The 20085-nt window shown below is 50.5% G+C and overlaps 1 protein-coding gene and 1 pseudogene across 5 annotated transcripts in view; one reads left to right on the forward strand and one right to left on the reverse strand.

The window, feature by feature from the left end:
- BDH1 (3-hydroxybutyrate dehydrogenase 1) overlaps positions 1–9214 on the forward strand; it is a 35391-nt gene extending 26177 nt beyond the window's left edge. For all 5 annotated transcript variants that reach the window (XM_019723504.3, XM_074329791.2, XM_019723496.3 and 2 more), the window contains exons 6-7: positions 5553–5705; positions 7058–9214. In XM_019723504.3, coding sequence (XP_019579063.2) covers positions 5553–5705; positions 7058–7527 — 623 coding nt within the window. In that variant the 3' untranslated portion in view covers positions 7528–9214. The remainder of the gene's footprint in view (positions 1–5552; positions 5706–7057) is intronic.
- Positions 9215–17933: 8719 nt separating this feature from the next.
- LOC109442808 (ferritin light chain-like) lies at positions 17934–19196 on the reverse strand (annotated as a pseudogene).
- Positions 19197–20085: the final 889 nt, after the last annotated feature.

Below are 20085 nucleotides of genomic sequence, written 5' to 3' on the forward strand. Positions count from 1 at the left end.
ATTAGGGCCCAGAGAAGGGGAAGAGATAACTGTCAGGAAGTTAGGTGCACTGCCCCAGAAGCTAAAGGGACAGAAAGTTTGGGGGACGGTAGCCAACAGGGTCACATGCTACAGAATTCCCCATGATGTAAGGACTCCAGTGTCCTTGGTGGGAGGGCCTCTGTTGTACAACAGAGGGGCGGGGATGCCATTCAAGCAGAACACAGTGTGATGGTGCTGCCTGGCCCGGGAAGCCAGTCCAGTCCACCCACTGCATCTCTGGCATTTACCTTTGAGCTTCCTGCCAGCCCAGGCAGAAAGGGTGTGTGTGCCTCATGCAGCTCTGCTGTCCCACAGAATGGGGTGCGGGCAGCTTTCCTGAGTGGCGACTTCAGTGGCTGGTAGGCAGGAGGGAAGTGGGTGGGGTGGCCGGGGACTGTGCTGGGCCCTCTGCTGAGCGTGTATCAGGTAGAGATGCTGTCATCCTCAGCGGCCACCATAGAAGCTTCTATGCTGTGCAGCTATCAGAGAAGCTGTTGCCCTGGCTGCCAGCCTGTCACTAAGGAGTCACCTTCTCAGCCCACTGCCACCCCCTCCCCCACAGCAGGCCATTCCCAGGCCTGTGAATTCCGGAACATCTGTTTAGTAATTAACAGGCAGACCAGGGCTCTTGTTCCATGAAGAAAAGTCAGGATGGGTCCCACTGGGATGATTACCAGCCTGCTTCACCCCCTTCCTGGTGCTAAATCCCCCTCCACCCCGGGGCCTGCCCTGGCAGCTGGGATGCTGCCTTCATAAACTACTAGGCAGGAAAACAGCTGCAGTCAGCACCATAAAGCCACTTCATTACAGCCTGTGGGTTTGGGGGGATTTAAAATGCCAGTGGAAAGGAATCATCATTGTAGTTCTGAGCACAGAATGGGGCTGCAACAGGGCTGGGGCTGCTTGGCTCCCTGGTTCTTGTACTCTGCCACCAGGGCAGAACCGCTCCGTTCCCTGGACTGGTCTGACCTGTTAGCCTAACTGGCAAGGCGGAGTGAACCCCGAGGCACTAGGGGAAGGTACTCAACGCCCCTGCCCTTGGACGGTGCTCAAACCCCAGCCCAGTACCACCCTTGATACGTTAACCTTTTCCTGATGCTTTTTTCTCATGATGTATTCTGGCGAGGGTTGATAAACCGCTCCCCATGACCTTAGTTAACCAATACTTCATTTTGGGGAAAAATATCTGAAGGTTTTTAGGTCTGCAAAAGAAAATAAATCTGTTTGATATGTGGTTGTGCAGGTCTCCCCCTGCCTTCCCCCTGCCTTCCTCCCTGAGGTCCTGCCCCTTCCCTGGGCTGTCTTTGCCTGGTAAAGCAGCTGGAATTCTGCCCTTCTCTGCCTATGCTGTCTTTGAACTCCAGCTGGCGCCCTCCCAGAGCTTTCCGACCATTTCTAAGTGGATGGCCGCTTCTCACTCAATTCCCAGGCAGGAAGCTCCCAGGAGAGAATTGCAGGGTACATTTTTATCACAAGTTTGGTGCCGTTTCACCCTGGTTCTGTGGAGCAGTTGCTGCCAAAGCCAGGGGAACCAGCCACAGGGTGTGAGATGAAGAGGATTGTCTGATTAGAGCAGGTGAGCCATCTGCCACCAGCCCTTTTCTCCCCAGTGGACTGTACACCTGGGGTCTGTAACCAGCTCTCCCCACTTCTACCCCAAGGAAAGGCCGAGTGAGTGGCCAACTGACAGACTGTGGGCCTTGGTCTGAGCTTGGAACCACTTCCCTCACAGTCAGTAAACATTTACTGAGTACTTGCTGTGTAGTTGGTAGTGTACTGAGCACCAGAGGAGGAATTTGCAGTTGGACACGACCAAATGGAAGTTGGTGGCTTTATGGCAGGACCTGTGAGGAGCCATTATAGCACTGGGGACATTATGCCATGAGCAGGGAAGACCCTACTACGTATCTGGGACACCCTCAGGCTGGGAATGAGAAGACTGGATTCCCTTTGAGCTTCACCTTTTACTAGAATCGTGACCTTTGGATTATGTGGGCCTCAGCTTGCCCATCTGTGAAGTGGGAAAGGTGCTTTGACAGCCGTGCAATGCTCCCCTGGATCTAACTGCTGAAGGAGCATGGGTAGTATTTCAACAAAAGGCTGCTCTCAGGAGGAGGGGTGGGGGCGTGAGCAGAGACCAAAAATGCAGAGGCAAGAGGGGCTGCCATGTTAGAGGAGTGGCAGGCTGTCCAGGCTTCCAGAAGGCAGAGTACCTGAGCAGGAGTGGGTGAGAAACCTGGAAAAGGTGGCTTCACATACCCCTCTAAGGAAGGGAACCGTTGGGCAGCACGTAACTGACTGAGGAGACTCTGGCTAAGGATGGAGGCGGAGGAGACAGCCTGAGGCAGGGAGACCCGGGAGAGTATGTCTAGCAATACAGGAGGGAGGTAACGAGGACCCAAACTAATGCTGTGGAAACAGGAAAGAAAACACCAATTCTAGAGATATCGCAAAGAAAGACAACAGCAGCACAGGGTTAGCATGAGGCCTTTGTCCTCACACAGACCTGGGTCCAAATTCCATCCTGTCTGCTTGTTAGCTGGGTGACATTGAGCAAGGCACTTAACCTCTCTGAGCCTCATCCAGATATGGGACAATTTAATATCTACTTTATAGGTTGGTTGTGAGGATCAGGTGAATTAATAGATGCAAAATCTTTGGTTCAGGGCCTGGCGGTGTCCTTTTGATCTTTATCAGTAACGTCAACAGAACTCATTAGAAGGGAGAGAAGGGAAGGAGCTGGGGAGTCAACACTGAAAGCAAAACTGTTAACACAGAGGAGGGCAGGGTTGGGCAGCTGGGAACTTGATGTGTTGGTGTGTTGGTGTGGTTAGGGGGCGTTGGGGAACTGTGGGACCTGCAGGTAAAAGTGACCTTCAGGAGGAGACTGGGGTTAGGAGAGAGTCATGACTGCGAGGGGTACATGGAAACCCTCACACAGGTGGGGCTGCTGCAGGAACACAACTGTCACCCATTTACTACTTACCAAATCCGCCAAGCTATCATCCAGGGGCAGTGTGTTTTCATAGGCCAAGTTCAATTAAACGTTTGTGGATGTCAGTGTCAGATGTAATTAATTTGTAAATGGAAAAAGCATGTATTTTAAGTTGTGTGATACTGTCCCATATGAATCAAGCACAAAACACCTGGAAAGTCCCATGAACATAAGGAAAATGAGGCTGCCTAAGCACTGAGTGTGATTTGAAAGAAGGTGGACATTGGGGGACACCTGTATCTAGTGGGGCAGGTAGAAAAAAGGTGGCAGGGAGAGTGGAGGAAATGCTTGGGTATTAATAATGCCAGGGGAGGAGTGAGTGGCAGGAGACAAGAGTGGTGCTCAGATTTGGGGAAGTTGAGGAGAGAGAAGACGGGCGGTGTCCTTAGCACGTGGCTCTCTAGATACCCTGGAGCCCCGCTAGGGCTGGGACCCAGAGTGACAGGGAAATGGGAAACTGGAAAGCGGAGCTTGTGTTCTCAGAAGCCTGGCTGCACAGGGAAGGGGAGCACACAGTAGCATGGGTGGGGAGCATGGTTAAGAGAAGATTCTTTAGGATATGGACACATGGTGTTTGTATTCACCCAGCAAGTCTTTATTAAGCACCTCATGTGCATAACGTCGAAGGGAAGGAGACGGGGCAATGAAAGAGTTGAAGTTGCATAAGAGAGAGGATCGATGGCTTACCATCTGGAAGGGGGAGGGTGAAGTGTCAGCCTTGGCAAGTGGCGAGAGGCCGTCTGGGAAGAAGAGAGGGGCATGGCTGCGGGAAGTCTGCAGCAGTGGGGAAGGGGAGGGGGCGGCAGCTGTGGCGGGTTGTAGTGTCTGCATCAGTGCAAGGTCACCAGTGAGCTGAGAGCTGAGGCTTCAGCTTGGGGAGTGGGAGAGCTTCACGAGCACTTTGTTAACCAGCTATTACCTTTCCCTAATAAATATCCTAATTTTCCATAATTGAAGGAGAAGGCACCAGAGGTCAGTTGACAAAGCTTTAATGTGGGTATCATGGAAGGGAAGCAGCTAGAAACCAATTATCGTGTTTCCCCGAAAATAAGACCTAGCCAGACCATCAGCTCTAATGCGTCTTTTGGAGCAAAAATTAATATAAGACCTGGTATTATATTATATTATATTAGACCAGTATTATATTATATTATACCCAGTATATTATATATTATATTATATTATATTATATTATATTATATTATATTATATTATATTACATTATATTATAAGACCCGGTCTTATACTAAAATAAGACCGGGTCTTATATTAATTTTTGCTCCAAAAGACACATTAGAGCCAATGGTCCGGCTAGGTCTTATTTTCGGGGAAACACGGTACTGTGTCATTTACACAAACTCCATGATTAACTCAGAAAGCAAGCAGGACCAGAGTTCCCACAGGCAGGGGGACAGCCCCCAGGAGGGCAGCCCTGCCCTGAGGCTGCGATTTGGGAAGGAGCACAGGGCTTTCAAGGCCACAGGAGACTAAACCCTGAGGGAAGAGGCAGGGCCCAACTCTGTTCTGAGGCTCCAGCCCATCCAGTCCTTGCACCCCAAAAAACAACTCAAAAAGGGCTCTGCGAAACATGGCTGCCTCTTCATTGTCATTTCCCCTTTTAGCTCTGCCTCTGACTTCCTGGGCACAATGAAGCCGGTCCTTTCCCCTAAGGGCCTCCGTATCCCTAGTTGTGAGATTAGTTCTCAGACTAAGTGGACTCTAAGGAGCCTTCCAGCACCAACATTCTGTGTCTATAAAGCCAGCTGTCCCTTTGCTGGTCTTGCTGGAAACAGTCAACCCAAGTGCACTTGGAGAGTGTACATTTGCTCCAATCCCGTACTCAGCCCCGGGGGACCATACAAGGCTGAGAGGTGTTCTCTATTTGCAAAGACCAGGTATATATATGTATATCTCCACACACACATGGGATATTGATGAACAGGGTCACAGGGGCTTATCACGCAGCAATGCATGGTTCAGAGAAGAGTATTGTTAGGTGGGTCTCAGGGTGGAGCAGGACAGGCACGGGGGTCCAACCTGAGATTGAGGCTTGGCTGAGCCTCTAACTTGCTGTGTGCCTTTGGGCACTGGGTCCCCTCTCTGGTCCTCCAGAGAGGTCTTGGCCTGAAAAACTCCTGAGATTCTCTTGGCTTCTGGTAAGAAGGAGAAAGCAAGTGAAGGGTCAGAGGCAGGGATGAATACACAGGTGCCTGGGTGCTGTGAGACTGGCTGGAATAGAGTGGAAGTGAGTAAGGTGAGGGGGAACTCCAGGCGGGGGCACTGGCAGGGCTGGGTCATGATGGACCCAGACACTCGATTAAGGCAGAATGAAGATAAGGACTGGACAGTCTAGACTTAAGGGAAGGTCACAGCCAGCACTTTAGGCCTCTCAGTCACCTATTATTCTTGGCAACTCCTTGGGTAAGAAGCTGGCAAGTCCTGGGGAAAAGGGGTGAAAGTAGGGAGGGGAGCGGCCTGCAGGCTGATGGGTGATAGAGCCCACATGGTGACTTCCATTCTGTCCCCTCCTGTCCAGGCATGTGGGGCTTGGTTAACAACGCGGGCATCTCAACATTTGGGGAGGTGGAGTTCACCAGCATGGAGACCTACAAGGAGGTGGCAGAAGTGAACCTCTGGGGCACAGTGCGGACAACAAAATCCTTTCTCCCCCTCATCCGAAGGGCCAAAGGTGAGTTGGAAAGGGGCCTTCCTCCTGCCCCCTCCACCTGCCCCACCTTTTTGTTTTTGCTCAGAATGGAAATAAGTCTCAGTAGAGCCAACATCCATGGCCACAGTTCAGGGAGGCTGAGCACATGACTTCCCGGGGCCATGCGGGGCCTGTGGGTGCTGGTGAGTGGGGGTGCGGTGGCCCACGGGGCGGAAACGGACGTATGGTTTGCAGAAAGTAAAGCAGGTAAGAGGTCAGCCATCTGTGCAGCAAAGGTTCCTACTCTGGGAATTGAATCTACAGAAATAACCACCCTTGTGCACAGAGCTCTGTGTACACATCATGGTATCTGTAGGGGTGTGGTTAAGTCAATTTTGCGATATCCGTTCTATGGGTTACTCTGCATAGCTAAAAAATGAGATCATTGTGGCAGTACATTGAAAAGAAACAGGAATAATCAAGATCAGAAATTTGGAAAACAGACAAAGACCCAAACCATGTTAGGTAGCCAAATACATGCAAACCACCTAAGTAGTCACTGACGCACACTTTTCTCCCTAAAACAGCAAACAATTATGGCAAAAAGGGGAAGATTCATATGATCTCTCCCAAGGTCCCAGAAATGACACGATGAACCCAGAGAACATTGCAGGACTTGAGAAGAAAACCTCAACCCTTCAGCAACTTAGAGGTTTCTGAAAGGTGCCCACAGTGCCCAGGATGTGGCTGTGCCTTCACTTTCTGGGTGCACAACCAGGGCGAGCAGGTCTCTGGTCTGCCTGGCTGTCTGGATGGGCTTCCCATCTACCCACCACCCCCAGGGCTGGGAGAAGCTATGGTAGCTCCTAGCACGCCCAGGCTGGGCCTGTGGGAGAGCCTCTGTAGTCACCACTCTCTCCCAGTGCCCCAGACCCTGCCCACATGTTCTAGCCCTGAAGTCAAGTTCAGAACTCTGCCCTACCCCTGCCCGCTTGCAGACAGGGCACTGCCAGATGACTACAGTTTGGGGTGAAAATGCAGTGGGAGAATGTAGACGAGACACAGCTTAGTTGTGTGCTGTGCATTAAACCGTGTCCTCCTGGTGTGCAGGCCTGCTTCTCACTCCTTCTTCCTCCCCTGTCCTGCCTGGCACAACTGCTTACCCAGGAAATACTGGGGACGCTGATGCTGATGGGTGGGCCCGAGCTGGCCTTGACTACCAATGAGAAGGCTTGTTGACCCTGGGTTGTTCAGAAGGCTGGGCCCCAGTCTGGCAGGAAGTAAAACAGGTCCGGGGCGAGGAGGCCAGGTTCTAGCCAGGCTTCTGAGGCCCCAGGCCCTGTGCCCCACCAGACAGAGCCTCCTGAGCAGGACCTTGCTCTCTTCCTCCATAGGCCGCGTTGTTAACATCAGCAGCATGCTGGGCCGCATGGCCAACCCAGCCCGCTCCCCGTACTGCATCACCAAGTTTGGGGTGGAGGCTTTCTCTGATTGCCTGCGCTACGAGATGCACCCTCTGGGCGTGAAGGTCAGTGTGGTGGAACCTGGCAACTTCATCGCTGCCACCAGCCTCTACACCCCCGAGCGCATCCAGGCCATCGCCAACAAGATGTGGGACGAGCTGCCTGAGGTGGTGCGCAAGGACTATGGCAGGAAGTACTTTGATGAGAAGATCGCCACCATGGAGACCTACTGCAACAGTGGCTCCACGGACACGTCCCCTGTCATCAATGCTGTCACCCACGCCCTGATGGCCGCCACCCCCTATACCCGCTACCACCCCATGGATTACTACTGGTGGCTGCGAATGCAGGTCATGACTCATCTGCCCGGAGCAATCTCCGACAGGCTCTACATACAGTGAAGAGTTTCCAGCTGGCCTCTGTGGGGAGCCCTGGTGGGCGGGAAGAGGGGTGAGGGAGGAAGGAGGTCACCTCTTGATAACCCACTTGTGGATTATCTACCATCCCAGGGGAGACCCACTACCAGTTTTAGCGTTAAGCAGAGGGAGCAGCCCAGCCCAACCTGTGTGCACAGTGAGTGGCTCTGGCCTCCTCATTCGGGGTGCGGGGTGGTGCACAGGGCCCCGACACCTCAGGGCAAACATGGTGCAGCTGTCTTTCTGGAATTGATTTCATACAAAGATTTTGAGGAAACATCTCTATATTAAAAACAGATTTATTATAAAATAGAATCCAAATCCTTTACATTTTAAGCCAAAACATCAATTCAAAAAATTTATCTCCTTTGATCCTTAATCCAGCTTCATGAGTAAAGATTTTTTTTTTCTCTTGTGCACAAAGAATTTGCAGCCCAAAGAGGATACGTGAATAATCCTTTTATTGCTTATAAATGGTCCAAGTCGTGTGTGCCTGCCACTGCTGTAGAAACACTTTATGTTTTGTATTCCAGGGCTGCTCTGGAGACCCCTCAGAGCTCTGTGACATTGCCTGAGCCTTCTGTACCCTGAGCAACTCTTTGCATATCCATGGTGCTGGTGTGTGTGACCTCAGCCGGCAATTCAGAACTGACCTGTGGATGGGGGTGGGGCATTCTGCATATTTCCATTTGAGATTTCTCCAACCTCTCTTAAGACTTAGGACAGATTTGTGGAGGTGCCCTTTGGCTAAAAGGGTGATTTGTGTCTGCTTAGTTTTGCCTGAGGCGGGACGCTTGTTAATGGGGCATCCTTGGCAAGAGCTGTGGTGCAAAGGCACACCCCCACACCCCCAACCCCACCCCTTCTGTTCTGTCGGGCTCATGATAGCCCTCGTTGATGGCTCACCTTCATTGGTGGCTTGCATTCCTGCTGTGGCCTTATTTTTAATTAAGAAGCCAGGTCACTGATAGGCAGAGTCTGTATCACCACTTCTTGGGTTTGGATTTGAAGGCTGCCGTCCTTGAAATTGCCCAGGACCAAAATCTCTCCTCCAGGTGGCTGCAGGCCGAGGACAGGGTCCTGAGTGCCAGCCCCACAGATCCAACTATGTAGCACTTCTGTCCCTCCCTGGAAGGGCCAGGCTGCCGCTAGAGGGCGCCCTGCCGCCGCAGCCGGAGCTGACTGCGAGCTTCCGCCCAAGCCTGAGGTCTCTCAAAGGGTTCGTGATTCCCCACCTTGGAAACCGTCTGGGCACTAAGACACAAGGCCCTTTAGAAACAGCGTTTCTGCTGCTCTAGTAGCTGCCTGGCTTAAACATGGAGCCTGGTGCTAGAAGGCATACAGTAGGAAACTGGGCCGCTGGAACTGGCCACGGGGCTCAGGCAGTGCCAAGGAAAAGGGGGCGGGGATCTCACAAAGAGTAAATTTATCCTATCTTTTTGGCCTTTGTTTCCTCTCTTCAGTAAGGGGTGCACTGTACCAGCTCCCTTCGCAGGCAGGGCTGAAACGCCCCGCCCCCCAGGGGCCAGAGAAGGACATTTGATGGCCATCGTGTTTACATAACAATAAGATCCTTTTGTATCACAGAGCTTGCCTTTCAGAATCACATTTTTACATCTTGGGAGATTTTGTTGTCGTGCTTAATTTTATTAAATGAAAATGAATGCAACAATTGTTACATGTGTGCATGGATAGCTGGGAACACGCAAGAAGGGGAGATGGCCACACACTCTGGACCAGAACCAGTAGTAAATTAAACACCGGAGAAGCTGCACCCAAGTCTGCTGCGGTCTCCAGATGTAAGACAGGGTTGCTAGGCTGTCCTACAGGCTGCCCTGATTTTTTCATTTTTATCCCCATAATTGAAAAGCCCAGAGTATCTCCCCTCCAGACAGTGTCAACGCTAATTAAAACCTCACATTTACCATTCACTTTCTGGCAGCTGAGAGCCGCCCAGGGTACAGAGTCTAGTTTTGGTCCTTACAAGAGCCAGCTGAGGTGGGCAGAACAGAGGTTGTTTTTCCCATTTTATAGATGACATAACTGAGACCCAAGAGGGGAAGTGACTCGTCTAGCATCACAGTAGGTCTGGGCAGACCCAGTGCCAGTGTGGAAGTCTCCTGAGTGCTGCTGTTCACCATCACCTCACCCTGTGGCCCCAACAGCCCTGGGAACTAGGTGAGTCAGGGTCACCAGGCACATAGACCCTCACTGCTTCTCTGTCCACAGAGAGCTGCTCCTTCTTCTGGGGGTTAGGGGAGGGGAGGCCTCCCAGAGGCTGCCACCCGGCTCTCACTATCTAGTCCTGCTGGGAACAAATGGCATCCACGGGCCCTGCCATGGGTAGGAGCACTGTCTCCAATATCCGTCCCTGGGAATGATTTGCTGGTCAGTGAGGCTTCAGGATGCTTCCTGCAGTGCCAGCCTGGCCCCCTGATGCATGTTCCTATCTCCCAAGCAGCAGGGACTCATCAGTAGGGCCCAGGGCCAGGAACCAAGCATTCCTGATCTCATTTGATCTTCTCCAGGGCCTGTGAGGTAGGGAGAGAGTCCAGCACCTGCTGCCAGTGCCGCTCTACCACCCTGTGATGTGACCTTCAGCAGGCGGCTTGAGGTCCAGGCCCTCAGTGCCTCAGGCAGGAGGAGGGGCAGCGTGCTGGCAAAGCCTAGGGCTGGGAGGGGGTCAGGCGAGGCTCAGCTTGCACCTGGGACTTAGCCAGGTAGTACTTCTGCGTGTGGGACCTATGGTCTACTGCCTTTAGCTGGCACCAACCCTCCTGTGATGGCTGGAGGCTGGGTGAGGGCTCTTTTGCAAGATGCTCCTGGCAGTGCCTTGTTATAGAGCACATGCAGCGCTTAACATGCCACTTGGGGCCAAGAGGCCTGTGAGCAGGTGACAGGCCAGCCTGGCCCTGCCTGCCGCAAACTGCTGGGGCTGTGCCTCTGCTGCCCATAGCAGGGGGTCTACCAAAGACTCCCTGTTTGTGAGGCCTGTTCAGTTCCTGTATTTCAGACAGGGCCCGGCTCTGCAAAGCTGTGCAAATGTCTTCTGGTACAGGTGCAGCTATGAGCTAGCCCAGGCTCCCTGGCTCCGGTGGCACCAGGCTCAGGCTGCCAGGCAACAACCAGGCACATCTGTATACTCTGGGCACATTACACAGTCAGTTCACCCCTTCCTCTCCCCTGATTCTCAAAGCGGTCCTGGCAAGTAGGCAGGGTGGGGTTAGTACTTCATTTTACACGTAAGGAAATAGACTACCCCAAGACTTGTCAGTGAGGGATACAGCCGGGCAGCCAAGCCAGATCTAACCTCCAGGCCGGAGTTAGTGATGCATGAAAAGCAGGGCAGATGGCACCAGGATATAAAATGAGGAGGGAAAAATGCCTCAGTTATGTAACAGTGAGAAAAGTCTGTGAGCGTGTGCACAGTGGCGACCAGAGAGTGCTGCACGTGAGCCAGCTCCTGCTTCCCTCCCCGTTTCGGCTCTGGGTGCCACTAGAGAGTGTGCTGGGGCACCCACCAGTGGCCCTCCAGTAGGAAATCTGCCTTGACTGGGCTAACACCACCCCCATCAGGGGCATTTCTGAGGGCATGCTCTAGGAACACCGAAACCCAAACCTTGAACAGAGAGAGCTGGCCTCGAAGGGCTTGAGGATTATATATGTGTGAGCTCGAGAATCCCTCAGTGAGAAGACGGAACAAGGAGGGCTGTGAGGCTCTGTGCTCCGGTGCAGGCCAAACAAACCCAGAGCATCATAAGGCCTTCCCGGTGTGTGTAGGCACTGAAGAAGGAGCTGTCCAAGAGGTGACTTCAGAGGTACGGGCTGAGCATCAGCTGGGCCAGGGACCAGTGACCGGGGCTGGGGATTAGGGCTGGGAGAGGATGCCAGGACCCCCAGAACCTCAGAGAAGGAAAGGGAACTCATGCCAACATCAAGCCTGACACTCAGCTTCCTGGGAGCTGACCAGGCCTTGAAGCCCTGCAGTGACAGAGAACTCATTACTTCCCAAGAGGGCATTTCCTTAGTGAGGGAAAATTTATCCAAAGACTGAGCTGAAATCTACCACTTCTAACTTAACTCTTTTGGCGCTTGGCTGTGACCCAGAACCACACAGAACAATTTATTTTTTTTCTGTTATTTATATTTTTCAATATTATTTTATATTAATTTCAGGTGTATAGCACAGTGGTTAGACATTTATATAATTTAAGAAGTGACCCCCCCTGACTAGTCTAGTACCCACCTGGCACTATACATAGTTATTACCATATTATTGACGATATTCCCTATGCTTTACTTTACATCCCCATGACTATTTTGTAACTACTAGTTTGTACTCCTTAATACTTCACCTTTTTCATCCTACCCCCAAACCACTCCCATCTATCACCCCAATAAATCTAGTACCCATCTGACACCATATATAGTTATTACAATATTATTGACTATATTCCTTGTGCTATGCCCTACATCCCCATAACTACTGCATAACAACCAATTTGTATTTCTTAATCCCCTCCCCTTTTTTCACCCACACCCCCAACTCCCTTCCCATTTGGCAACCATCAAAATGTTCTCTGTATCTATGAGTCTGTTTTTGTTTTGTTTGTTTGTTTTGTTCTTTAGTTTCACATATAAGCGAAATCACATTGCATCTGTCTTTCTCTGTCTGACATACTCCCCTCAGCACAATACCCTCCAGGTCTATCCATGGCGCTGCAGATGGCAAGAACCTATTCCCTTCTCTGGCCGAGCAATATTCCACTGTATATATGTACTGCCTCCTCTTTATTAATTCTTCTTTCGACGGACATTCAGGCTGCCTCCACATCTTGACTATTGTAAACAATGCTGCAATGAATATATGGATGAGTATGTCCCCTCGAAGTAGCACTTTGGGTTTCTTTGGATAACTACTCAGAAGTGGGATTACTGGGTCCTTTTTTGTCTCTTGTTATAGCCTTTGTTTTAAAGTCTATTTTATCTGGTATATGTATTGCTACCACAGATTTTTTTTTTCCATTTTCATGAAATATCTTTTTCCATTCCTTTACTTTTCATCTGTGTATGTCTTTCAATCTGAAATGAGTCTCTTGTAGGAAGCATATGCAAGCGTTTTGTTTTCTTGTCCATTCAGCCCTCTTATGTCTTTTGATTGGACCATTTAATCCATTTACATTGAAGGTAATTGTTGATAGATATGTAGCTATTGCCATTTTATTATTCATAATTTTGATCTTTTTTCTTTCTTTTTTTTTCATCTTGAAGTCCCTCTAACAATCTTTGTAATACTGGTTTGGTGGTGATGAACTCTTAGCTTTTCCTTGTCTGGGAAGCTCTTTATCTGTCCTTCAATTTTAAATGATAGCCTTGCTGGGTAGAGTAACCTTGGTTGTAGGTCGTTCTTTTCATCACGTTGAATATTTTGTATGTGTTCCTTCTGGCCTGCAAATTTCCTGTTGAGAAATCATCTGACAACCTTATGGGAGCTCTCTTATAAGTTACTAGTTGCCTTTCTCTTGCTGCTTTTAGGATTCTCTCTTTGTCTTTAACCTTTGTCATTTTAATTATAATGTGTCTTGGTGTGGGCCTGTTTGGGTTCATCTTGTTTGGGACTCTTTGTGCTTTCCTGGACTTGTATGTCTATTTCCTTCACTAGGTTAGGAAAGCTTTCAGTCATTATTGCTTCAAATAGGTTCTCAATCCCTTGCTCTCTCTTCTCCTTTTGGTGCCTCTATGATGAGAATGTTGTTACGCTTGATGTTGTCCCCGAGGTCCATTAAACTATCCTCATTTTTTTTTAAATTCTTTTTTCTTTTCGCTGTTCCAGTTCAGTGTTTTCTGCCACCTTTTCTTTCAAAGTATTCATTCGATCCTCTGCTTCATCTAGTTTGCTGGTGATTCCTTCTAGTGCATTCTTCATTTCAGTTATTGTATCCTTCGCTTCTGACTGATTCTTTTCATGGTTTCTGTGTCCCTTTTTTATGCTTGCTATCTCTTTGTTGAAGTTCTCACTAAGTTCCTTGAGCATCCTTATAACCATTGTTTTGAACTCTGTATCTGATAGGTTGCCTGCTTCCATTTCATTTAGTTTTTTTTCCTGGAGTTTTCTCCTTTTCTTTCATTTGGGATGTATTTCTTGGTTTCCCATTTTGGCTGCCTCTCTGTGTTTGTTTCCATGTATTAGGTAGGTTTGTTATATCTCCCAGTCTTGCCAGGCGGCCTAAGTAGTAGATGACCTGTGGGGTCCTGGCACAGTCTCCCTGATCCACGGCTCTGGGTTCTTCAGGAGTGTCCCTCGTGTGCCCCCCTGTTATAGTTAAGCCTTGATTGTTACTGGCACATCAGTGGGTGGTATTGACCCTAGGCTGACTCGCTGTGGCATTTGGCCATATCCACAGCTTATGGGCTGCTGTGTGGGAACTTTCCCCACTGAGTGGCATTCGCCCCAGCAGTCTCTGGTGCCTGTTGAGACCACCCTTTGTGTGTGCCACTTGTGGGGCTAATTGGACCGTGCTCTGCTGTGGTCTGAAGCCAACTTCCAAGTATGTTGATTCTCACACCTCTTGTGAGGGACTCCAGTGTAGGCCCAGGTCACTCACTGCCTGTGATTGGCTGGGGACTACCTGGTAGGAGCTACAAAAAGATCCACAGCTGTTCTCTGCCTGTTCTAAACCTAGAGGTGTGTGGGAGACGCCATGCTGCGAACTGAGGATGTCTATCACCAGTACTGGGCCTGGGGTAGCGGTGTAAAAAGCCAGGACACCCTGAGGCTGGCTGCACCTGCTGGCTCACGTAAGGTCCTGCTGCTGATAAAACCTTGTTTGGTATGCAAGTTGGGTGAGGCAGAATCTCAGGTAGTCACTACAGTGGGAAGAACTGTGGTCACCAGTTTAATGTAAATTCTGATTTGGTGCCAGTGCTGAGCCTGGAGCTACTCAGCAAAAGTCTCACACTGAGGTCAGTTGCCGCTCACCTGGGGCCCACAGATTCTGACAGTTTTCCAAGAAGAATGCAATGCGGGTGGGGCTGGCTGCTCATGAGAAAGTGCCTCTGGTGTTGAGGAAGTTGGGTGGGGTGTGGTCTCAGTGAGTGAGCAGAGTGGAGCAGTGGAGCTCACCAGGCCAATCAGATTCAGATTTGGCCATAAGTGTAGGGGGCGGGCTCAACGCAGGAAAGATGACACCCACAGCCAGCTACACGGGAGCAGGACCCCACACAGGGAAAATGGCAATGGTCCTCCAGCTCTTACTCTGAAGCCACACACCTCAGTCTGCCCTGCATATGTCTCCAACATCCCCGAGTCACCGTCCCTCCGTTGGAGTCCCAGGTGAGTGCCTGCAAGCAAATGAGTCTGTGTGTGGGCCATTTAAGAGGATGCCTGGGTTTCCTGCAGCCTTTCTGTCTCACCTGGACTGTTGAAATTCCCACTGTTTTTCACAGCCAAATTTTGTGGGGGCTCCTCTTCTCGGCACCAATACTCTGGGCTGGGGAAGTCAGTGTGGGGCTGGGGTCCCTAGTTCCTCTGTGGGGAACCTCTGTGGTCGAGATATCCCTCCTGATTCTCACCCACCACATGCAGGTTTGGGGCCCATTCTACATCTCTGCCCCTCATATCAGACTAGGCGTGACTTCTTTACATCCTTAGTTATAAAACTTCTGTTCAGCTAGACTTCAGATGGTCTCCAGGTTGATTGTTCTATAACTTAGTTGTAATTTTAATGTGTTCATGAAAGGAACCAGGCACAGTGTTTACTCCACCATCTTGGATCTCCTCCCACACAGAACAATTTAAATTTAGTCAACTAACCCATTGGATATTTGGAAATGGCTGAGTCAAGTTCAAGAGTCCAGGTCCCTCTTTTGACAAGGTTTCCATACTCCATACTGTCTGAACAGAAAGTTTCAGCTGTGGTTGTCCCAACCCTCATTATTGATGACACACACCAGGTTGAATGGCCACCTGTGTCCCCTCAAGCAGCCAAGAACTTTGAGACAGGCTTTAATACATTTGGGGAGATGCTCACCACTTCTCACATACATATGCCCCTTCACAAATAAGTGTGTTCACACCTGCCTTTCATCTGATCCTCATAAACAGCTTATGAGTTAGGCAGGCCCATATTCCCATTTTACAGATAAGGCACCTGAGCCTCAGGAAGGTGAAGCAATTTGCCTGAGATCACAGAGCCAGAAAGTGGGACAGCCAAGATAGAAACCCATGTCTGGCTTTCAACCCTGGGGCTTCTTCCTTTACCCCCAGGCGACCACCGTCTCCTGATCAGGGACCTTGAGCTGGGCTGGATTCTGCTCAGTCAGAGGCTGGCCATGTAGTCTGTGAAGGAGTGATGGGTGGGAAACACTAAACTCAACTTTCTCCTAGGCGACAGTTTTGCAGAGAGCAGCACTGATGGGAGGTTGAGGCTTTCCTGTGTTTCACTACAGGTGTGTCTGTTGTGTCTGTGGGATTTACCGATGGCCTGGGCACTAATGGAGGGCCTGGGGTAGAGAGAGCAGGGCTAGGAAGTATTCCAGGCCTGTGACCGAGGACTGTCCTGGCCTCAGCATGGATGGGACATGTGTTAGAGGAGAGAGTGTAAATGTGACCAACCTCAGGGGATGCTGGGGCCCAGAAACACTGTGCTGCTCTCTCGGTGAGACTTAATTACTCTATAAAATGTGAGGCTGCTTCCACTTATCAAATTATAGATGAGCTTAATTACAGCTCCCTGAATAACCACACTGGGCTCCTTCAGAAACAGCAGTGCCCTTCTCAGCGGCAGCGGCAGCGCACCTCCCTGCCCTCTGTTGCAGGATGAATTGCCCTTCGTTCCCAGGGTGTCAGTGATGCTAAACTCTGCTCGCAGACAACGAGAGTGAACTTGGAGGACTGCACTGGGCACTCTCCTCTACTGGCCACCGCCTGTCTGGGCCACTCTTAGCCAGTGAGCGTCTGCTGGGCCATCGGCTGTGTGTTCTATTACTGAGTTGTTTACTCTGCTGGGGCCTCTCTCTCTCCTACTTATGTTGTGTGCTGGCCAAAGGTGTATAAAGTGGTGTGGGACTTGCCATAAGAAGCAAAGAACATGGTGCTAGATGAGAAAACACACACTTTATGGAGACTCAAGGACACTTTCAAGGAAACAGGGTAAAGAGCAGCAGGCCACTAGGGACTGGTGAACGTTCTGTGACATTATGAAGGGCACCGTGAACTTCCCTGCAGGTTGGCAGGATCAACAGACTTGTTCCAATGGAAGAAAGTGGCAGAAGGCACGGTGTGGTCTCAGGAGGCTTCAATGGGAGTGGAGGGGCCACTGCTGATAATAATCCAAGTGCCCTTAGGGTCCCCTATTCAGATGTGCAGCCATATTTAGTACCATCTGCTCCCTCTCCTTCTATCCCTTTTATTATTTGAGTCTCTTTTTTAGAGACTATACTGGACGTGGGGTGTCCAATGACAGGCAGCCCACTGCCCTCCCAGAGCTCACTGTCTAGGCCAGGAAGCCAGAAACTTTAACTCAGGGTGACAGGTGTGATAATTTGTGGGAGAAAGTGAAATGCTTTATTCTACCAGACGGATAAAAGTACAGCTATTTACAATCTATACACCTACTTTATCTTCATCCTTGCCCAGCCTTGGAGCCCCAGGTTGAAGCAGATGTGAGGGGTTATGAATGGGGAGGGGCTTTCCCTACTTGGGGACTCCCCTGAATTTGTCAAAGGAAAAGTAAAAAGTGAGTGTCCCTGGAAAAGCACTGCTGGGCCTTGCCCAGATGCCAACAACACGAGGTGGCCAAGCTTACTTACAGAATGACCGGGTGAGGGCTTCTGTGACACATGGGGCGGGGAATGTGGTCTGGAGGCTGAAGGTAGAACCTGACCAGATTCTCAGGCTGAGTGCTGTCATGGGAGAGTGGATGCCACCACGAGGAATGTCACAAATTAGAGTTTTCAGCTTTGGGGTTTATTTTCTGTGAGGTTAGGTGTACAAAAAAGAATATGATAGGACACAAAAGATGCCTTTGGATCTCTTATTTTCCTGCAGCAGCGAAAGAAGGGGCAAACCTAGAGGCCCCTGAATGGTCAGTCCCTGGGGGAGGGAGCCCACTGAGGAGGCCCTGTTAGAGATGGAAGGACCTCAGAGACGTTGGAGGAATGGGAAAGACACAGGGCTTGCTGGAAATTTCGTTCTGGGTTGGGTAGAAAGAACACAAGTTTTGGAGCCGTATAGACCTGACTTTGAATCTGATTGTATAATGCTGTCAAGTAATCTAGTCTCTTTCAGCCTCAGTCCCCCACCCCCCTTTTTCCCCCCTGCAAAACGCTTTATTGTTTCAATTTAGTCCATGGCATGGGAGACGGCTCCAGGATGGTTAGAAGGCTGCCTAGTGGTTGCAGGGAGAGGCTCGGGCAGAAGCCCAACACCAGGGGGGCCCCTCAAAGGCCTCTGGGCTCCAAAGGCTCCTAATCATGCTTGAGGGGGAGACTTTCAAAGAGATACTTGCCCAGCCCAGCCTGGGGCCGACCAGCCTGCAGAGGTTAGTCAGGTGGTCGCCCGTCTTCTTGTTGAGTTTCACCTCCTTACCTAGGAAGTGGCTCTTCAAGAAGTCACTGAGGTGGGGATCTGTGCAGACAGAACCCAGGGCATACAGATCCCAAAGGGCCTGGTTCAGGTTCTTCTCCGTGACTGTGGCAGCTTCTGTGGCTTCCTGAGTTTTACCCCACTCATCTTGGGAAGGCTTCTGCAGGTCCTGGAAGAGGGTGCAGCTGCCACACTGGTTTTGCATCTTGGTGCCCTCGCACTTCTCCTCAGCCTATTCATGGAAGAAGTGGCCCATGCCCTCCAGAGCCACCTCACTGAGGTTGAAACAGAATCCTAGAGAGAGGTAGGTGGAGGAGGCCCACAGGGCAGGTTGACCAGGTGGTTGACAGTGGCCTCCACTTTGGTGGAATAATTCTGACAAACTTGGGAGCACATGGTTGCTTGGCAATGAAGAGTCAAGCTCAAAAAACAGTGTTGGCTGGTCTCAGAGGCCGAGGCTGGCTGAGAAGGTTCTGAAGGTTGCAACTGGAAGAGTCTGGAAGGTGGTCAGAGGCTGGAAGAAGGGGCGTCCCTGGGTCTGTTCCACCCAAACACTGTTGAAGCAAGAGACGGGTCCAGGGGACTGCCAAGGTCCTTCGTCTGAAACGAAGATAATCACACGTATAATGTAGATTAGGTGAGTGTGTAAGTTCCTAGCCTAGTACCTCAGTACCTCGCGCAAAGAAAGGGACTCAGGAGGCAACCTGGCCAGTCAGCATAACAGGGCCTAAATAACTCTCCCATTCCCACCCCACCTGACCTTTCTGAAATACTTTAGTCCAAGGGTGTTCCAGAGGCAGAAACAGAAATTGAGAAACACTTGAGATTGAACCACAGCATCCAGAGCCTGCCTCCGCTTGCCCTGCTCCTTACAGGGCTCTGTGACAGAGGAGGTAATTTCTTCTTCCCGGTGCCCCTTTCTGACTGATAAATGCAGAGCAAACTCTACAGCCTTCCATCACCTCTTTGCCTGAAGAGGACGCAAGGTGAATTAAGGAATTATTGGCCAGAAGAGCTTAAGCCTGAAAGGCCAGACAAGAAGTGCATCCCAGGCAGAGAAGTGGGTATTTTTCTGAAGCACAATCCCTTGAAACTGTCCAGGAGATAAGACTACTCATTCCACTTAGGGGACAGGGTGGGCCATTTCCTCCCGCCCTGCTGTCTGTGTTTGGGCTCTTCTCATTACCTCTCAGTTGTGTCTTTGCCAGGCCCGCCTTCCTTCCTGACGTTTCTCCTTCGGCTTCCAAGGATTGAGGATTAAGTGCTGTCTATAATCAGGCTGCAGGAAGATTTGATTCCCAGCTTTGAGGGGTTGCCAGCCATGCAGGGCAGGTGGGTTGTGCACCAATCTATGGAAGCTAACCATCTCTTGGGGACAGCCTGTGCTACAGTGGATGTACAACTATTTGTGGAAGCCCAGGGAAGGAAGGAGGGATTTCTCATGAGGCAGATTCCAGATGCCTCCTGAAAGAGGTCGTGTTTCAGTGGAGCCTTGACAAGTGAAGAGCATTTTGACAGGTAGAAACAGGAGGCAGGGCACTTGGCAGGGCATTTCACACTGAAGGAAACAACATGCGACAGGGCCAGCACCCAACAAGGACAGAATTCTTGAAGGGAAAGTGCAATATTTTTGAGAGACTTGAAGACCTCTGGCCCCTGGGATAAGGATGGTAGGAGGGGATGGGGTGAGATCTCAGACGGTACTGTTCAGACAGACCCGACCCTCAGAAACAGATCACTCCAAGCTGGACCTCAAAAGCCATTCAGCTTCTTGGTCCCCAAACTAACTGCACATGAATCTCCTGGGGGAACTGCTTAAAAAATAGAACCAGTGAGTCTGGAGTAGGTTCAAGAACCTTATGTGAGTGTGTGAAGAGGTGACTAAGGCAGAGCCAGGAAAGGGACAGTGAAAGAAGAAGGGATGCCTCAGCTGAATCGGTGACAGATTTTGGGCTAGA

This window comes from Rhinolophus sinicus, chromosome 17 (genome assembly GCF_057876585.1).
Source record: "Rhinolophus sinicus isolate RSI-liver-muscle chromosome 17, RSI-T2T, whole genome shotgun sequence".
In the NCBI taxonomy this organism is placed as follows: domain Eukaryota; kingdom Metazoa; phylum Chordata; class Mammalia; order Chiroptera; family Rhinolophidae; genus Rhinolophus; species Rhinolophus sinicus.